This window comes from Berghia stephanieae, chromosome 3 (genome assembly GCF_034508935.2).
Source record: "Berghia stephanieae isolate SIO BIC M18660-M18661 chromosome 3, UCSD_Bste_1.3, whole genome shotgun sequence".
NCBI classification, from domain to species: domain Eukaryota; kingdom Metazoa; phylum Mollusca; class Gastropoda; order Nudibranchia; family Aeolidiidae; genus Berghia; species Berghia stephanieae.
Genome location: NC_088362.1, coordinates 99,879,878 through 99,899,877, shown reverse-complemented (window position 1 = coordinate 99,899,877; position 20,000 = coordinate 99,879,878). Strand labels below are relative to the sequence as shown.

Sequence of the window (20,000 nt, the reverse complement as noted above, 5' to 3'; positions counted from 1 at the left end):
ATAAAGATCTGTGAGATTTTTTATCGACTCTGACCACCCAGCAAAAGATCTGTGAGATTTTTTATCGACTCTGACCACCCAGCATAAAGATCTGTGAGATTTTTTAACGACTCTGACCACCCAGCATAAAGATCTGTGAGATTTTTTAATCGACTCTGACCACCAGCATAAAGATCTGTGAGATTTTTTATCGACTCTGACCACCCAGCATAAAGATCTGTGAGATTTTTATCGACTCTGACCACCCAGCAAAAGATCTTGTGAGATTTTTTTTATCGACTCTGACCACCCAGCATAAAGATCTGTGAGATTTTTTATCGACTCTGACCACCCAGCATAAAGATCGTGAGATTTTTATCGACTCTGACCACCCAGCATAAAGATCTGTGAGATTTTTAATCGACTCTGACCACCCAGCATAAAGATCTGTGAGATTTTTATCGACTCTGACCACCACAAAAGATCTGTGAGATTTTTATCGACTCTGACCACCCAGCAAAAGATCTGTGAGATTTTTATCGACTCTGACCACCCACATAAAGATCTGTGAGATTTTTTATCGACTCTGACCACCCAGCATAAAGATCTGTGAGATTTTTTTATCGACTCTGACCACCCACATAAAGATCGTGAGATTTTTTATCGACTCTGACCACCAGCAAAAGATCTGTGAGATTTTTTTATCGACTCTGACCACCCAGCATAAAGATCTGTGAGATTTTTTATCGACTCTGACCACCCAGCATAAAGATCTGTGAGATTTTTTATCGACTCTGACCACCCAGCATAAAGATCTGTGAGATTTTTTATCGACTCTGACCACCCAGCATAAAGATCTGTGAGATTTTTTATCGACTCTGACCACCCAGCATAAAGATCTGTGAGATTTTTTAATCGACTCTGACCACCCAGCATAAAGATCTGTGAGATTTTTTATGCTCTGACCACCCACATAAAGATCTGTGAGATTTTTTATCGACTTGACCACCCAGCAAAAGATCTGTGAGATTTTTAATCGACTCTGACCACCCAGCAAAAGATCTGAGTGAGATTTTTTAATCGACTCTGACACCAGCATAAGATCTGTGAGATTTTTATCGACTCTGACCACCCAGCATAAAGATCTGTGAGATTTTTTATCGACTCTGACCACCCAGCATAAAGATCTGTGAGATTTTTTAATCGACTCTGACCACACGCATAAAGATCTGTGAGATTTTTTAATCGACTCTGACCACCCAGCATAAAGATCTGTGAGATTTTTTAATCGACTCTGACCACCCAGCATAAAGATCTGTGAGATTTTTTAATCGACTCTGACCACCCAGCATAAAGATCTGTGAGATTTTTTATCGACTCTGACCACCAGCATAAAGATCTGTGAGATTTTTTAATCGACTCTGACCACCAGCATAAAGATCTGTGAGATTTTTTAATCGACTCTGACCACCCAGCATAAAGATCTGTGAGATTTTTATCGACTCTGACACCCGCATAAAGATCTGTGAGATTTTTTATCGACTCTGACCACCAGCATAAAGATCTGTGAGATTTTTTTATCACCTGACCACCCAGCATAAGACTGTGAGATTTTTCAAACCATGATTTGATTTTTTATCGACTTGACCACCCAGCATAAAGATCTGTGAGATTTTTTATCGACTCTGACCACCCAGCATAAAGATCTGTGAGATTTTTTAATCGACTCTGACCACCCAGCATAAAGATCTGTGAGATTTTTTAATCGACTCTGACCACCCAGCATAAAGATCTGTGAGATTTTTTAATCGACTCTGACCACCCAGCATAAAGATCTGTGAGATTTTTTAATCGACTCTGACCACCCAGCAAAAAGATCTGTGAGATTTTTAAATCGACTCTGACCACCCAGCATAAAGATCTGTGAGATTTTTTAATCGACTCTGACCACCCAGCATAAAGATCTGTGTGATTTTTTTATCGACTCTGACCACCCAGCATAAAGATCTGTGAGATTTTTTTATCGACTCTGACCACCCAGCATAAAGATCTGTGAGATTTTTTTATCGACTCTGACCACCCAGCATAAAGATCTGTGAGATTTTTTAATCGACTCTGACCACCCAGCATAAAGATCTGTGAGATTTTTTAATCGACTCTGACCACCCAGCATAAAGATCTGTGAGATTTTTTAATCGACTCTGACCACCCAGCATAAAGATCTGTGAGATTTTTTTATCGACTCTGACCACCCAGCATAAAGATCTGTGAGATTTTTTAAATCGACTCTGACCACCCAGCATAAAGATCTGTGAGATTTTTTAATCGACTCTGACCACCCAGCATAAAGATCTGTGAGATTTTTTATCGACTCTGACCACCCAGCATAAAGATCTGTGAATTTTTTAATCGACTCTGACCACCCAGCATAAAGATCTGTGAGATTTTTTAATCGACTCTGACCACCCAGCAAAAAGATCTGTGAGATTTTTTTATCGACTCTGACCACCCAGCATAAAGATCTGTGAGATTTTTTATCGACTCTGACCACCCAGCATAAAGATCTGTGAGATTTTTTTATCGACTCTGACCACCCAGCATAAAGATCTGTGAGATTTTTTAATCGACTCTGACCACCCAGCATAAAGATCTGTGAGATTTTTAAATCGACTCTGACCACCCAGCATAAAGATCTGTGAGATTTTTTAATCGACTCTGACCACCCAGCATAAAGATCTGTGAGATTTTTTTATCGACTCTGACCACCCAGCATAAAGATCTGTGAGATTTTTTTATCGACTCTGACCACCCAGCATAAAGATCTGTGAGATTTTTTTATCGACTCTGACCACCCAGCAAAAAGATCTGTGAGATTTGTCAAAATATTTTTTTTTAAATTAAAAAAATTAATTTATCCAAAAGGTACAAAGTAATTGTTTCCATCTACATAATGTCACAGAAACTGGGGTAAATTAGGATGTCTTGGTCTTATGTCTCCAAAGGTTTTTCTCTGAATCATTTCTTGTTGTTTTGAATCCAGTGAGCTTGTGTTTTTTTGTCCAAAAGAAGCATTTTAAAGTTGTGATTTGTATATAAATGGATTGAAAAATGGCACTATCAGAAGAAAGACTTAATAAGAACATAGGTATATACTCTAAGGTGTGTGTTTAACCGAGTTTTATGTTTCAACATATGCAGCAATATAGAGACCTTTCACATTGCTCACATTGATTTTTATTTTATTTTTTTTCGATGACTACTATGTTACTAGTGTGCATCTGTGTGAGTGTGTCTATGTCAATATTGTATTGTTATAAATGTGTAACCAAATGACAAATTGCCACTTTTTTTAGGACAATAAAGATTTATTATTAATTATTATTATTATACCAGATTCTTCTCAGATCAACCAGTTTCTCGGCTCACGTGTTCTTCAAGTTATTTTTAATGTAATATTTGGAAAGCAGACTTTAAAAAAAAAAAACAGATTCAGAATGAAATTTTTGTGATTTTATTTTTTTTCTCTAATCCCAAGGATAAGTTGGCTTAATTTTTTAAAAACTTCATTTTCTTGATTTGTTTACCAGGACCAAATCAGGGAACGAGATCAAGCTCCCCTTGCCGTCAAACAGTCCTCTTCTCTTGGCTGCTGATGCTGTCCAGACACAACAATCCAACACACACCCTGGTACGTCCGTCCTTATCTGGCTCTTAATCGCTTACTGTATTGTTGTTCAACTTAATGGTCTTGTGTTGTGACACTTGGATTCTGACTTGTAGCTTGTAGGCTTTAGTTAGCGGTGAATGTTGAGTCATTGGAAAAGGGTCTTTATTCATATTTTCTCACCATACTTCAAATGAGTGCTAGTCCTGATAGCTCAGTTGGTAGAGCACTCACTTCACCTGAAAATGGACCAAGATCGATCCTGAGTAAAGTTGAGATTTTTTTTCTGACCCCCTTTGTTCACCCAGCAGTGATTGGGTAGCTGGTTCTGTTAGAACTGGTGGAAAACACTTTGTGATAGACAAGCGTCTAAGTCTATCCAAAGGGTTGCAAGTAATTTTTAGTCCATTTCACGCTATTGAAACTGGGATAAACTTATGGTTTTGAAGGGCTCCTACTACTTGAAATGAGAAACCGCATTAGCGTTGTGAAGAAGCTAAAATAGTGCTTTTCTGCTGTCATTTCTCACCCGACATTCAAGGTATTGCTGGCTGAGGATTCCTTGTAAAGCGCTTTGTGAATATTTACTGGTTATTTACTCATATTTTTTTTCATCTCTCAATATATATATAAAGCAAAAAAATACTTCTTTAAATATTGATAAGATTGACATCTACTTTTTCTACCATTAACAGTTTTTTATGAATTTTGAATTTATTTTAATTGGTTAATTTTTCTATGAATCTTTTATTTGCGATATTTCAATCAATTTTTTAAATCTCATATAATTAGCAAATTTCATCAAAAATAAGTCTTTGGTTCTTGTAATTTTTGAAGTTGTTGATAATATCATGTTTGATGTATTAATCATTTTAAAACAAAATGTAATGCAAACTTACAGCAACCTCTGCCTTCAAAATTGCTGTAAGAGCCTTTTTTCAATATTTCATAATAATATAATATAATATAATATAATATAATATGGGGGGCGAAGTGGCCGGGTGGTTAAGGAATTGCACTGTGACCCGGATGACCCGGGTTCGAGCCCCGCTTAAGGCACTTTCGTTTTTTTCCTTGAGCAAGATTATTAACCCCCAATTTGCTCACTTGGACAACATGGGTGATTCCTGTTGACATCAGACATCTTGTTTGATGAGTTATCTATATATTCCTTCGTGGCGCAAAAGGCAAAATTAATTAATTAATTAATAATAATATAATGTAAATTAATGCTAGTTTTATTATGTGACCAGTTGATGTAGGTGATGCCAGTGGAAGTGACCCGCGGTATGGATCCAAAGATAGTTTGCACAGTGATCACAGTGGATCCAAGGAAAAGGCATAATTAATTAATTAATTAATTAATAATAATATAATGTAAATTAATGCTAGTTTTATTATGTGATCAGTTGATGTAGGTGATGCCAGTGGAAGTGACCCGCGGTATGGATCCAAAGATAGTTTGCACAGTGACCACAGTGGATCCAAGGAGGATTTGAATGAACATTGGGTCTCACAGGTAGGTCTGGCTAAATGGGACCCTCCGTGTCGAAGCGGTATTATGTCGGGATCCACTCGGTTAGGGAAATTGAATTCTTTGCCACAAATATCAAACTTGGGTTTAATTTCTGTACGTTATGCTGGAGTATAAATACTATTTCTTGCTTTACAAAAACTTCTAAGGTCCAATTTCTCATCATTCTATCTCTAAATTCACTTTTTGGGGTCTGAATCATTCCGACATCATACCGTTTTGAGACGGAGGGTCACAAATCTGGTATACTCATAAATCGCAGTTCACCAGTAAGTCATTGGTGGAATACAAGTGTTGTCAAACTTACAATGATGGTGTTTTCTATACATGTTTTCTTTGAGATATTTTTTTTGTTGGCTGAAGAAGGGTTTTGAACCTGAACTGTTCAGTGTTTGGTATTTTGTTATATTCATATTTGTTTATTATTTTTACGGTCTACAGCTTCTGGCAGCTTATTATCACTTTCTGGGAGGCCTTCCGTTAGCTCCTCAAGGTAGCATCTCTTTCAATTAGTATTTTCACCATGGATCTTTTAACATACGTTTATTTATTCAATTTGTCAATATATTGTAGTAGCATTTTAAATACTCTAGAACAAACCTTGATAGATTAGTGAAAGTTTATAATTTTCTAATATGACTTTTGTTTTGGTTCTCCACTGCCATTTTGTCATTGAATTATTGAAAGCTAGTGCAAAGCAGTTCTTGGGTTTTTATTCTATTAGGGTTAGTTATAGGTCTTTGTAAATGTCCTAGGGTGATCGTTTTTCCTAATAGGGTTAGTTAAAGGTAATAGGTTTTATTTTTTCTTAGGGTTAGTTAAATGAATAATTGGGTTGATTCTCTAAGCTCGAGGAGCTTACGGAAGGCCTCCCCACTTTCTCTGTGAAGTTGGACATTTGTCGTAGATTTATTTCTGAAGTCTGCAGGTTTTTCATTTCTCAATTGCATCGCTGGCACCCATGGATATACCCTCTCTGATGTCCGAGTCAAGGTGGAATTATAAACCATCAATGATACAGGCAATTTCTCTCTGTCCACTTTTTTCCAAGTTTATCCAATGGTATCCACACCTCATTGTGCTTACATACCCCAGCAGTGATTGAGTAGCTTTCCTTGTACCTGTAGTCTTATTCTATATTATTTCTCTTTACAATGGAAGATTCTTTACGTTGTCGTACTGGGATCAACATTTTTTATAAAATGGTAGTAGTAGCGTATGGCTACACCTCCAAATTATGTTTGTCGATCTATGATGTCAGGTCATCTCCGGCTTCAAAGATTGTTTCGTACCCCCCTTCTAATTTTGTTACTGGGCATTGCAGGACCAGATGATCGATGGTTTGAAGTATTGGCAGATTGGTGAATTAATGAGTCTCCATCGATAAAAAAAATGGTGGCCATTAAAAACAAAAATCAAACAGACAAACAAACTTCAACCTTATTATAGAGGGTCCTGGTAGCTGAGTTGGTAGGGCACTCGCTTCACAATCAAAGGGGCAGAGATCGATCCCGTGAGGTCGAGATTTTTTTTTCTAACAGCAGTGAGTGGGTGGCTGGATCTGTTAGATCGGTCAGGAAGTACTTTGCGACAGAATAGCATCCTGTCCAAAGGGTAATGAGCAATTGCTATTGTCCGTTTCATGCCATAGAAACCGGGATAAACTCCACTACATGTGTCTAATAGCTCGGTAGGACTAATACTTTGGCATTTTAATCAATTCTGCAATTGTGTAAAATTACTTATATTTTCTTCTTTATACTTACTTACTTATTTACTTATCCGAACCAGCGACCACCTGAGCTCTAGCCCTTCGGTTTTTTCTTCTTTACAAAACCATTTATATTTCCTGTACCAAAAATCAGGTTGAGATGATCACCCACATCGGCCCCCACCGTAGATTGTGGATGGGACCACAGTTTTCCTTCAAGACCTATCAGAACCCCACCATCATTTCCTCGTCTTCCTCGTCCCTGCTGTCGGGGAGCCCCGAGTCACACCCCCACGTCACGACCATGGATATTCTCAGTGACAACTGTGACCTTGAAAGTCTCAAGTAAGTGTTTGAAATATTTTTTTTTTGCGGCCAGTAACAAACCATTGTACATAGAAGCAGGTATGTGCGGCTATGTGGTCTAGTGGTATGACACTCGCTTTCGGATTGGAAGGTCCTGGGTTCGAGCCTCGTGCTCGGCGCATAGTTGAGTCCTTGGAAAAGGCTCTTTACTCATGTTCTCTCACCGTATTCAGGTGTAAAATGAGTACCTGGCCGTTAACAGCGTTGTCTTTGTCCGAAAAATTGTAATATCGCCTAACAGGCGTCATGTCCCGTCCTACATGTTAAATGTTGCTGTTGACCCCTTGTAAAGCGCTTTGAGCACATTTAGTGGATATTGCGCTATATAAAGCTCAATATCACCCCCATTTATCAATTCACTATTGATATTTTCACTTATTTATATATATATCTATTTACATTTCATAACTACCAACATTACACGAGGAAATATTAAAAGTTTAATTTCTCAAACATGGTCTGTATTTTATTTGAGTCCATGTGGTATTGATCTACTGCTGCTCTAAGACTTTGAGGCTTACATTTCTATTTCAACAGGCTTCATCCCAGCAGATCTAGTCCTGTGGCCATGCCCAATACCCGGCCAGCTTACAGGAGATCTTCCATCGGAGATCGAACATCGAGCCCAGGCCGAAGTGCTAGTGCGGCCAGTAGCAAACCGTTGTACATAGAAGCAGGTATGTTGTCTATTGTGAGAAGCCAAAGCTTTGATCCATTACTCTTATCCCACATGTTTAAAAATAAAATAAAAAATAAAATAAAATTCCCTTTATTCATCCCATAGAGGAAATTTTTCTCTAGGGTCTATTCCAAGGGAAGACTGGAATAACCCAGGCGTCAGCCGCAATGCAGCGCCACAAATTGAGCTAGGACGAGGCGACTTGCTCAAGACCACATAGCGCAGCGGTCGGTGATCGAACTCGGTACCTTTCAAGTACGAAGCAAAGACCATACTGCTGAGCCACTCTGCCCCCTAGATACCAATTAACTAGCAGAGGGTTCAGAAACAATCTTGAACGCACCCGAGATCAATAAAAGTCCCTTCACTTGTTAAGCGACCAAAGTTGAGCTAGATCGCAGTTTTTACTTTATCTTGTATTATTCAACTGATAGAAAGTGATGGAAACAAATTTTTTCCTTAGTTTATCCAAATAATTAAAAAACAAAAACAGCTAGAGCTTTTATATAGCGCAATGTCCACTAAATGTGCTCAAAGCGCTTTACAAAGGGTCCCTGACCAACAGCAACACATAACATGTAGAACGAGACATAATGCCTGTTTCCAAGGACTCAACTATGCGCCAAGCGAGGCTCAAACCCAGGACCTTCCGATCCAAAAGCGAATGTCATACCACAAGACCACATAGTTGCTTATTATTACTGATTATTAGAGTATATTTGTTGCTAACATCACACAGACAACCTTTTGGCACAGCCTCATTTAAGGTCTGTATTAAATCTCACTGTAATATCACAATGGCCAATGGTTAATAATTTTAATTTGTGCGGCTACGTGGTCGAGTGGTATGACACTCGCCTTTTGATCGGAAGGTTCTGGGTTTGAGTCCTGAGCAGTGCATAGTTTAGTCCTTGGAAAAGGCTCTGTTCTCACATTATCTCACCGTACTCAGGTGTAAAATGAATACCTAGCCATACACAGCATTGTATCTGTCCGATAAAATTGTAATATCGCCTAACAGGCATCATGTCTCGTCCTACATGTTTTGTGTTGCTGTTGGCTCGGGACCCCTTGTAAAGTGCGTGGAGCATGCTTAGTGGATTTTGCACTATATCAAAGCTCAAGTTTTTTTGTTTTTTTTTGTTTTAAAAAAAAATACTATGTCAATCGTACTGCTGTTCAAATGTTCGCACAGGGAGTTATGAGCAGTCCCCCATCCTGAGTGATGTGTTCAGTGGCTGGACCGAGTCCACCCTCCTTCACCAACCAAAACCGAGTGAGGAGGAAGAGGATCAGATCCGGAGGACACTGGAAGACGCCATGATTGAAACACCTGTTATCGAGGGAGGCCCGAACAGCATGAGAGAGGGTAAGTGAAAAATGCTGTTTCACGATTTAAGTAGCTGGTGTTAGGTCTAGAGTTTCAAAGGAATGACTGAAAACAGTACTGCCCTACAATTTTTTTTTTTAAAACCTCATCTTTTTCTCTTTTTTTTTTTCTTTTTATCACATATATCAATAGATTAAGATGACCAGCCCTCTGCCCCTCCTCCTTTCCACCCATAGGAAAATCGTCACATTCGTTACGATGCAGCCAACAATTTTCTTATTCTGATTTCATTTTGTTATAGTTATAGCTATAAAAACTCGACTTTGTGTTGCAGAGCTCATTTTTCGGAACAAAATATGGAATATACTCGTTTCTATTTTGTTTGAAAAATATATTTTTGTGTTGGGTGAGTGTGAAGTTTCAGGTAAAATTCTGATGAATATAGCTGGTAAGGAGAGCGTTAAACATTTAAAGAAAGTCTCAATCTTGTCAGGCGTCCATTTTTTACAAGCGTTCCTTTGATGAATGGTCGTTGGCTTCAGCCAGTCACTCATTCACACGTAAGTCGAGTGGTATAATGATGTTGTGAAAAGTACCTTATCCGAGGACAAAATGTCGGGGGTCATTGACTTTTTAAAAATTATTTTTTTTTTTATTTCTTTATTTAAAAAAAATAGTTTTTTGTCACCCATCTTGTCACTGACTTTGGTTTAGTATTGCTTTTGACATGTTACCCCTCTTGTAAAACATTTTGCATACATTAAATGTATAATGGTCAATACTAAGGAAATGCTTTTTTTTGTCTTCGATTATTTCCCTTAGCCATGTCCAACAACTCGTATAGTAGTAGCATATGGCTACACCTCCAAATTTATTTCGTCAACCTAGCTTCTAAAGCCTTCCTTCGCCCTAAGGACGGTTTCGTAGCCACCTTCAAGTGTAGTGACTGGGCAGTGGAGGACGATGTGATCGCTAGTTTCTGGGGCTGCCTGACATTTCTGGCAGGTACCACTGTTTCAAAGTTTCCACCTGCACATATTTGATGCAGTTCTGCCATGTCCAGTTAAGAGGCGATTTGAGGAAGTCCAGTATTTCCTGGCATTATTGAATGCAGGCACTCTTTTGGTTAGATCTTTAATGATATTTCCTCCTCTTGGTGTTTCCCTGTTCCACATTCCTCCCCAGTTTTCCTCTACACTGAAGTCTGCCATTTTTGTTAGGTGGAAAGGTCTTCTCGATTTGAGTCTTGTTGTTGAAGGTGCCTGCTTTATTATTGATTTTATGGGAATGTTGTCTGTGGCTTCGTCAATCCTTGCATGCATCCTTTGGTTAGCTTCTTGTCGTCTAAGGCTTGGTGGTGCAAAGCCGCTCAGTGTTGGGAGCCACTGAGTTGGAGTTGACTTGAGACATCCTGTTATAATTCTCCTTGATTCTCTGAGTCGGATGTCAATGCGGTTTATATGTGGGCTTCTCATCCAAACAGGGGCACAGTATTCTCCGACACTATAGCACAGTGCCAAAGCAGACGTTCTCAGTACCTTTCATACAACTCGTATTAAAACATTATTTCAAAGGGCTTGATAATTTCTGAGAGAATGAACAAAACTCACAAATCACACTAGACAGAAAAACAATAAAAGCACAACATTAAGAAAACTGTCCCATATGAATGGACCCCTTGTAATTATTACACAGTCACTTATCAAAGAAACTCAATTAAAATGGGTTTTATAAATGATGACGACTATTATTTCTTTTTTTTTTCAGTTTAAATGTGAGAAATTTATAAAATTTCAAGAATACTGGTCTGTATCTTTTTAAGAGCAAACGAGCAAAAAAAAAAGTTGATGGGAGTTTGAATCCTCGCCTATATAATAGAACGACATACCCTACCGCACAAATAAAATTCTGACTTATGCTTAGCATAGAAAATGTAAAATTCACAATATATCGATGAATTGAGGTGATTCCTCCAACTTGTTAAAAAAAATAAATTTCAGGGAAATCTCAGGTAAAATCTTGTTGACAAGTCGGGGTGGGGGGGGGGGGGGGTCACCTTGATTTCATTGATTTTTGAGGTAAATGCTTTTGGGCCAAAATTGAAAAGTGTGTTTTGTCATTTTATAGCTGTATTGCTCCGCTTAGAAAAGAAAGACAAATCGTAAATTAAATGATCTCAAAATATCAATCAACTACCGACAACTAGGCTCAAACTATCAAGAAAGATAACCCGTCTATCGAGTAACGAATGATTATATTACATGGATTACTTCCCTTTGATCATAATCGGGTCCTTTACCTTAGTTTTTTGTTGTTTTTTTTCCTCATGACCGTTTCAACTTTTCGGTGACTGCACTCAACTACCATCAGACCATATGTGTCTCATCACAATAGTACGTACTATCACTATTTTGAGCCAAATCAGTTGTTAACGGTATGATGAGACATGTTTCTGTTTATGGCGTGCCTAAAAGTAAAATAGAAACATTATGTTTTATCCACTGTATTCTCTACATCTTTATTATTAAATGATTTTCTTTATTAAAAATTTATTTATATGGAAATGTGACTAAGCTGTCACCTCTATTTATAGTTTTAGTTTATTTACACATCTATTTTATCGCTCTTATGATCGAATTTTTGTTGACATTTATTTATTTTATGGAGTAAATGCATTAGCTGCTTAATTCAGTCCCTTGATAGGTGACAAAATATAATTGCACGAACAGAAACACGTGCGACGTTCTCTATGCATTCATGTGTAAAATGAGTACCGGGCCGTTAACAGCATTGTCTTTGTCCGAAAAATTGTAATATGGCCTAACAGGCGTCATGTCCCGTCCTATATGTTAAATGTTGCTGTTGGTCAGGGACCCCTTGTAAAGCGCTTTGAGCACGTTTAGTGGATATTGCGCTATATAAAGCTCAATTTTTAATTATTTTTTTTATGAGTTGGTGTGATTTGTCAGTTCTATCTATATGAGTTTGTCTGTTCTATACACTCGTAGAACCCATTAAGCCTTGAAAAATGTTTTTTACGTCTAAGCTATCCTTAATGATAATACTCACTTTGTTGGAGCGTAGCCATCGTTATTTTATAGCCTGATACTGAAATCCAAAAGGACTGGCAGTTTGGCGTCATTATTTGTTTTTTGCACCGCCTAGTGAGTTGTCGTTAGTAGAGCTCATGGAAACAAGTTATTCTATTGTTGAACTATTGAATACAACTCACAGATTTGTTTTCTTTTGTGGCAAAAGACTGGCATTTTGACGTCATTTTTTGGTCAGTATCAGGCCATAACTTTACGAAGGCCACGGTTGGACTCAGCTAAGGGACAGAATCGGTGACTAACGCGTCCTCCTGATTTTAACTCACTCAACTCTAGAGATTTTTGCTACTTTTCAAAATTGGAAAAAATGTATTAAAATTAAAATGAACATTTGCACAGTTTTATTCAACTATCATTAACATGCAAAAATTAAAAAAAAACAACAAAAAAACAAAAACAAACTAGCTTTGATACTACGCCTATAATTGGTCTCATAAAAATGTAATGAATAGGCATGGGGTAGAATAAACCCTGGTAAACTACGGATATAATCGGTGTTAGGGTTGAGTGGGTTAATATGGGGCTGTAGTTATAATGGAAGTTAGAGATCTGTGACTTTGACATTATTTTATATCACAAAACTAAATTCGACACTTTGATATTTTATAAGTCATGTCCACTATAAATAATAATGTGAAATTGAATGTAAGCTTCGATTTAATTACATAAACAGATCAAATGAACGTTTCGGGTTTCACCTTTATCAACAAAACAGGATGAATGAATGAATTCATCTTAACTACGCCACTATCACATCATCTCATTCATCTGTGGTGTTTCATTCATCCTGTTTTGTTGATAAAGGGGAAACCCGAAACGTTCATTTGATCTGTTTATGTAATTAAATTGAAGCTTACATTCAATTTCACATTATTATTTATTTCTTCTAGCTTCGAGCAGCAACATTTACATGATGTCCACTATGGACGTCAAAGAGGCCAATGATTTATGTGACCCATGGGTCACTCCCATATTATGTTCGAGTAAATTAGATGGAGAAGGTGAAGTTAAAAGTCGAAGGAATTGAAAATAATATTATGGAAAAATTGTAGTTAACGAAACAAAACTTACTCCCCCGAATGAAGACAATTATTGTAACTACAATTTATAAATGAATCTTGGAATTCAATGTTACATGACAATGAAGATAATCGACGGCCATCTTGTAGTATGTGTGCATTCCATGTTTTGTTTGTGTTTGTCCTCGAAACAGTATAAGAACCAGGTCTCTCTCTCTCTATCTCTCTCTCTCTCTCTCTCTCTCTCTCTCTCTCTCTCTCTCTCTCTCTCTCTCTCTTATCTATCTATCCATCCCTCTCCCTCAAGAGCTGAACCTCTATGCCTCTCCCTCATTCTCTCTCCCAACCTCCCTCTCGCTCTCTCTCTCTCTCCCTCTCTCTCTCTCTCTCTCTCTCTCTTTCTTTCTTTCTCTCCTTCCCTTTATTCCTCCTTCCCTCTCATCCCCCCCCCTCTCTCTCTCTATCTTTCTATCTATCTATCTCTCTATCTCTCGTTCTCTTTCTCTCTCTTTCTCCACCCTATCTTCCTTCCTTCCTCTCTACCTCCTTCTCACCCCCTCCCCCTGCCTTTCCCTTGTCCTGAAGGTTGAGCTATCCAGTGAGAGAGGTGAAAACATGGCGGTGGCATTTATTGTGGCATGTCAAACCAAGTTGACGGCGTTAGAGCGCGACCCCATTGACGCGTTTTTATTAATAATAATAATAATATTAATAATAATTATAATAATTATAATAATAATGATAATAATAATAATAATAATAACAATAATGATGATGATGATGATGATAACAATAATAACAATGATAATAATAATAATGATAATAATAATAATAATAATAATAATAATAATAATAATAATAATAATAATAATAATAATAATAATAATAATAATAATTATTATTATTATTATTATTATTATTATAATTATAATAATAATGATAATAATAACAATAATAATAATAATAATAATAATAATAATAATAATAATAATAATAATAATAATAATAATAATAATAATAATAATAATTATAATCATAATAATAATTATAATCATAATTATTATAATTATTATTGTTGTTATTATTATTATTATCATCATCATCATCATCATCATCATCATCATCGTCACCATTATGATTACACAACAACAACAGCAACAACAACACCAATAAGGTGACACATACAGTTGTGTGTTGATTACTACATAGATTGATTTGGGAGATAGAACTGGTGAACGTTTTACTTAAAGCATGACACGGTCATTTAATTGAAATCATTATCTCTGCTACCATTGCTGGTCTGAAATAATTTTTGATTCCAATGGTGTAAATTATTACTTTGATATATTATTATCTTACCAACAGTCGTCAGAGTCAAAGAATCCGAACGTACAGTCGCGGCGTTTTCGCGTTCTAGCGGTGTAGCACCGCGCGTCAGGACAAACGCCCAGGTGGAGTGAGCGCTTGAAAGCCTCATTACTTTGATGGCACGTCGCGCGAGATGTCATTCGTTGATAATGTCAAACTTCGGCCTATGTGTTTTGTGCGTGCGACCAATGTGTTTCTCTCTCGCCATTAACTCCACCTCCGCCTCAACACTCAACCTCCCCCCCCACCCCTTCTTTTGTATTCTCTCTTATTAACTTTCATGGGCTACTAGGAATGGGTATAATTCGATAGCAGGCGGAATCGATTCCGACCCGGTATGGCAGCTGACTTATTCCGACCCGATCTGGAGTTGCCTTGCCTGAGCAGTTTTATCACTTTGCTTATTTCAATGTCTGACACAGCAGTTCTTGCTTTCAGTAAGTAAAATGTAATCCTTCAGGAAATGACCTGCAGAGGTCAGAAGCAAAAATTATTAGTTGGAGGCTCTATCAGGAATCTGGCTTCTACACAATTCAGAGTATCGCAACTAATAAATAAAAGGGTGTGTCTTTTTTACGAAACCCGCCGAAACCCGCCGATAACCATAGGCTCAGGTTCACTCCCGACTGGTGTACACTTCCCTGAGTTTCAGGTTCACTCACCACCACAGTTGTCTACTTCCCTTAACTTTGCCGGATATTGTCGGGTTTCGCCGGGTTTCGGTGGGTTTCGTAAAAAAAGCAATCATTGCTTTTTTACGAAACCCGCCGAAACCCAGTCCCAGGTTCACTCTCCAATAGTGTACACTTCCCTGAGTCCCAGGTTCACTCCCCAATGCTACCTACTTCCCATAACTTTGTCGGGTTTCGGCGTGTTTCTTAAAAAAGACACACCGTAAATAAAAGCCAATCATACCAGGTAGTGTTGTTTTTTTTATGCTGACTCCGAAGCTAGCACATTGAAGTCTCGTCATCGGATCGGATCGGGTCGGTGTTCTTGTTCTAACAGTAGTCGACTCCGAGTTCGGCAAACCGTTTTGCTCCGATGTAGCCGATTCCAGGTCCAGCGGATCACTCACTCGACACTACTACTACTAGTTACCTCCGCTTTCAATCTTTATCAACAATTTCCTTTTAAAACCGTAATCATCTTAATCCCCTCCCCCACCACCCCCCGACGCCCATTATTCCTTTGTCTTCCTATTATTATTATTCCGCCGCTTGCCATCATCAGTTCATTCCAGTAATGTCTCCTTTCCTCATAAAATCACCGTAGTACTCTACTCTACATTACAGATAACCATCTCTAACTCTACTACTATTCTGTCTCATCGTCGATCTCCTTCTGTGGTCTCTCGGTTGGCGTTGTTATCGTCAGTCTTGTCGTTTTCGCCTTCGTTTTCATACAAAACGGGGGCAGGCGGAGTTGTCGTACCAATAAGGTCGCAGGTTCAAACCCCACCACCGCCGCGAAAAATTTTTTTTATTCTCTATTGTCTTCTGGCACTTTTCTACTCACTTCATATCTTGTTGTTACCAACATAAGTGCCTGCTCCACTCACTTTTCTGAATTAAAAATTCACCCCATACACCGGAGCATACTCAATGTCTCAATCGTTTCTATGTTATATGTTTGTGATGAGAATATTGGCTATTTAGCTTAACTGCTGGTCAAAATTACTTCGCGATGGTGGTGAACGAATCGGCGATCTCAAGAAGTGGGTGAGAGAGGATCTAGAAATGACTTTGGGTTTGAAACGAATATTTTTGTGTTCGTGGATAGCTCACACGGTAGAGCCACGCTCTCACCTGCCAGGCGGAGTTGTCGTACCAATAAGGTCGCAGGTTCAAACCCCACCACCGCCGCGAAAAAATTTTTTTATTCTCTATTGTCTTCTGGCACTTTTCTACTCACTTCATATCTTGTTGTTACCAACATAAGTGCCTGCTCCACTCACTTTTCTGAATTAAAAATTCACCCCATACACCGGAGCATACTCAATGTCTCAATCGTTTCTATGTTATATGTTTGTGATGAGAATATTGGCTATTTAGCTTAACTGCTGGTCAAAATTACTTCGCGATGGTGGTGAACGAATCGGCGATCTCAAGAAGTGGGTGAGAGAGGATCTAGAAATGACTTTGGGTTTGAAACGAATATTTTTGTGTTCGTGGATAGCTCACACGGTAGAGCCACGCTCTCACCTGCCAGGCGGAGTTGTCGTACCAATAAGGTCGCAGGTTCAAACCCCACCACCGCCGCGAAAAAAATTTTTTATTCTCTATTGTCTTCTGGCACTTTTCTACTCACTTCATATCTTGTTGTTACCAACATAAGTGCCTGCTCCACTCACTTTTCTGAATTAAAAAAAAACGGTAGGGGCTGCCTGAAGCCGGTGATCGTAAAATACTATCGGAAGAGTGAAAATGGAGAGGCTTCGTATGGGAACAAAACAGACAATGGACGTTTCGGGTACAAGCCCTTCGTCAGCACACAACAGTACACTCATAAACGTGAAAAACATTAACAAATGTTTTCCACGTTTATTTGTGTACTGTTGCTGGCGAAGGGTTTGTGCCCGAAGCGTCCATTGTCTGTTTTGTTCCCATACGAAGCCTCTCCATTTTCACTCTTTCGTTCGTTTTCATACTCGGTTAGGGTGTCCGAGCTGTCTCCTGTGGCATGGTTGGTGACTCCTAGCTCTAGCAATCAATTCCGAAAACTTTGAGATTTGGGTTCGATCAGACCTGCCTATTTTCTTTGAAAATTTCGTAAAACTAGGAGTTTTTGGCTCCATCTGCAGAGCAAAATAAACCACTCAAATTCAATAAATCGCGTAAAAGAAAATACGGATCAGATCAGATAGTGTAAAGACTTAATGACATTATTCAGTCTTGCTGGTGGTAAATAATAATAATAATAATAATAATTATTATTATATAAAAATAATAATAATAATAATAATAATAATAATAATAATAATAATGATAATGATAATAATAATAATAAATAATAATAATAATAATAATAATAATAATAATAATAATAATAATAATAATAATAAGAAGAAGAAGAAGAAGAAGAAGAAGAAGAAGAAGAAGAAGAAGAAGAAGAAGAAGAAGAAGAAGAAGAAGAATGAGAAGAATAATCTTGGTCATACAAAGTATTATTTTCCTTATGAAAACTACAAATTAAAAAAAAAAAATTCAAGGAGGCGATGGTTTCATCTATATATCTCTTAACCCTCTCCTTACCACCTACAGCAAAATCCTCACATTTCTTACGACACAATATACTTTCCTTCTTACTCAGATTTATTTTCTACATCACAATGATCTTTGTTAAATTAATAAGAACATAACGTTGTTTTGTAGAGAGATTCTTTGAATTTAAAAAAAATAATTTTGTCTGCTGGGTAAGCCGACCATTTTTTTTTTTTTTTTGGAAAATACTGAAAATAAACGGTAAGGAGTGAGTTAAATAATGATGGTACAATAAGAGCTGCATATCTGGACTTCATTCACTGAGTCGCAACATTGTTATTGGTCTCTTAAACCGTGAAAACGGTAAAGACCGTTTTATATGATTTAAAAATGTATCTTTCTATTATTATTATTATTATTATTATTATTATTATTATTATTATTATTATTATTATTATTATTATTATTATTATTATTATATTATTATTATATTATTATATTATTATTATTTTTTTTATTATTATTATTATTATTATTATTATTTTTTATTATTATTATTATTATTATTATTATTATTATTATTATTATTATTATTATTATTATTATTATTATTATTATTATTATTATTATTATTACTGCTATTATTATTATTATTTTATTTGATTTTATTAATTTTTAAAACGTTTTTTAGGAACCATGATTTTGTTTTTCGTTGATTATAATAGAGTGATGTTTAAATAAGTCCAGGGGCTAATCTCATTGGTTTTTGACGTTGTTTCTAACAGCTTCTATTGAATTTTACTTTATTGAATTTTTACATTTTCGAGACTTTAAATTCCTAATGATTCACTGTCCTATGATAATATAATGCATCAAGGCTGGATAAAGGTATAGTTATTGCTTTAATACTTCGTTGTTTAAAAATAAAATTAATGTAGTTGAAAAGGCACTTAAATTATAAAGTGGAAATAAAAATGATGAAAATAGGTGTGTGCTTTTGTACATTTGACTTGGGGGGGGGGTGATGCAATAAACAAAATAAATTTAAAACAGAACAAAATACCAAACAGGTGACGTTTCAAGCTAAAAACCCTTCTTCAGCCAACAACAAAAAATAACAACAACAAGAAAAAAAAAAACCCCAATGAAAACATAGATACATAATTATTGAAAAACAATTAATGGTGATGGTGGTGATGATGATGATGATGATGATGATGATGATTATGATGATGATGATGATGATGATTTTTCTGCTGAGATAATTACAACGAGTAGAATCGCCTTAAGAGAAAGTCGATATCTAATCCGTAACTGTCATAATATACTGATATACAAACTTGTGGAGGAAACATCGTGTTCTCTCTTTCTTTTCTTTTTTTTTTTTCCTTTTTCTTTTCTTTCTCTTTTTAAATTTTTTTAGATTTGTTTTGGGTAAAAAAAATAATTCCCAAACAAAAAAAAACAAACAAACGAACAAACAAAAAAACATAAGAAAACTAACAATCAATCAAAACTTTTTACCACCCATCATTCATTAAAATCAAAGAATGCGAAGAACTCTTCATACAGAAGAGCCTGGTTTTGCTGGAGCTTTCTGCTCTTGTCAATGCTTTTGCTGTCGGTCACGACGGTGATTTTCACCACTTTATCAACGCCAGCCGTGAAATGTTTTTGTTCCAACGCAATCAATAATGACATTTTCTAGCTGTGGCACCGTTGATTTTTTTTTTCCCCCCAATAAATACTACAAATCCCTTCGATTTATCTCGTCGGGGAACGGGAGAGTAAGCTGTTGAAGTGAGTGTATCGCCGCCTAGTGTGTTTTGACCAGATAATCGATTTTGGCACAGTTGTCTCCCGTGGCCGCCGTAGAAAGTCAAGTGGGTGCACGCGCGACCATGCGAGGAGGAGCAGACGTAGGACAAAGGGCGATAATTAGAGAGGCGGGGAAGTGGACCGACTTTGCTTCTGCTGCTTCTGTTTCTGCAGCGCTGCTACTGTCTCTTGATTTGCTTTACTGCGTACATTCTTTGC

The 20,000-nt window shown here is 37.0% G+C and overlaps 1 protein-coding gene across 2 annotated transcripts in view; it reads left to right on the top strand.

Annotated features, from left to right (window-relative positions):
• Positions 1-20,000, top strand: part of LOC144968971 (BCAS3 microtubule associated cell migration factor-like) — a 53,436-nt gene that overhangs the window by 23,739 nt on the left and 9,697 nt on the right. For both annotated transcript variants that reach the window (XM_078907875.1, XM_078907874.1), the window contains exons 16-20: positions 3,567-3,667; positions 5,053-5,162; positions 7,043-7,233; positions 7,792-7,931; positions 9,129-9,302. In XM_078907875.1, the coding sequence (XP_078764001.1) occupies positions 3,567-3,667; positions 5,053-5,162; positions 7,043-7,233; positions 7,792-7,931; positions 9,129-9,302 (716 nt within the window). The remainder of the gene's footprint in view (positions 1-3,566; positions 3,668-5,052; positions 5,163-7,042; positions 7,234-7,791; positions 7,932-9,128; positions 9,303-20,000) is intronic.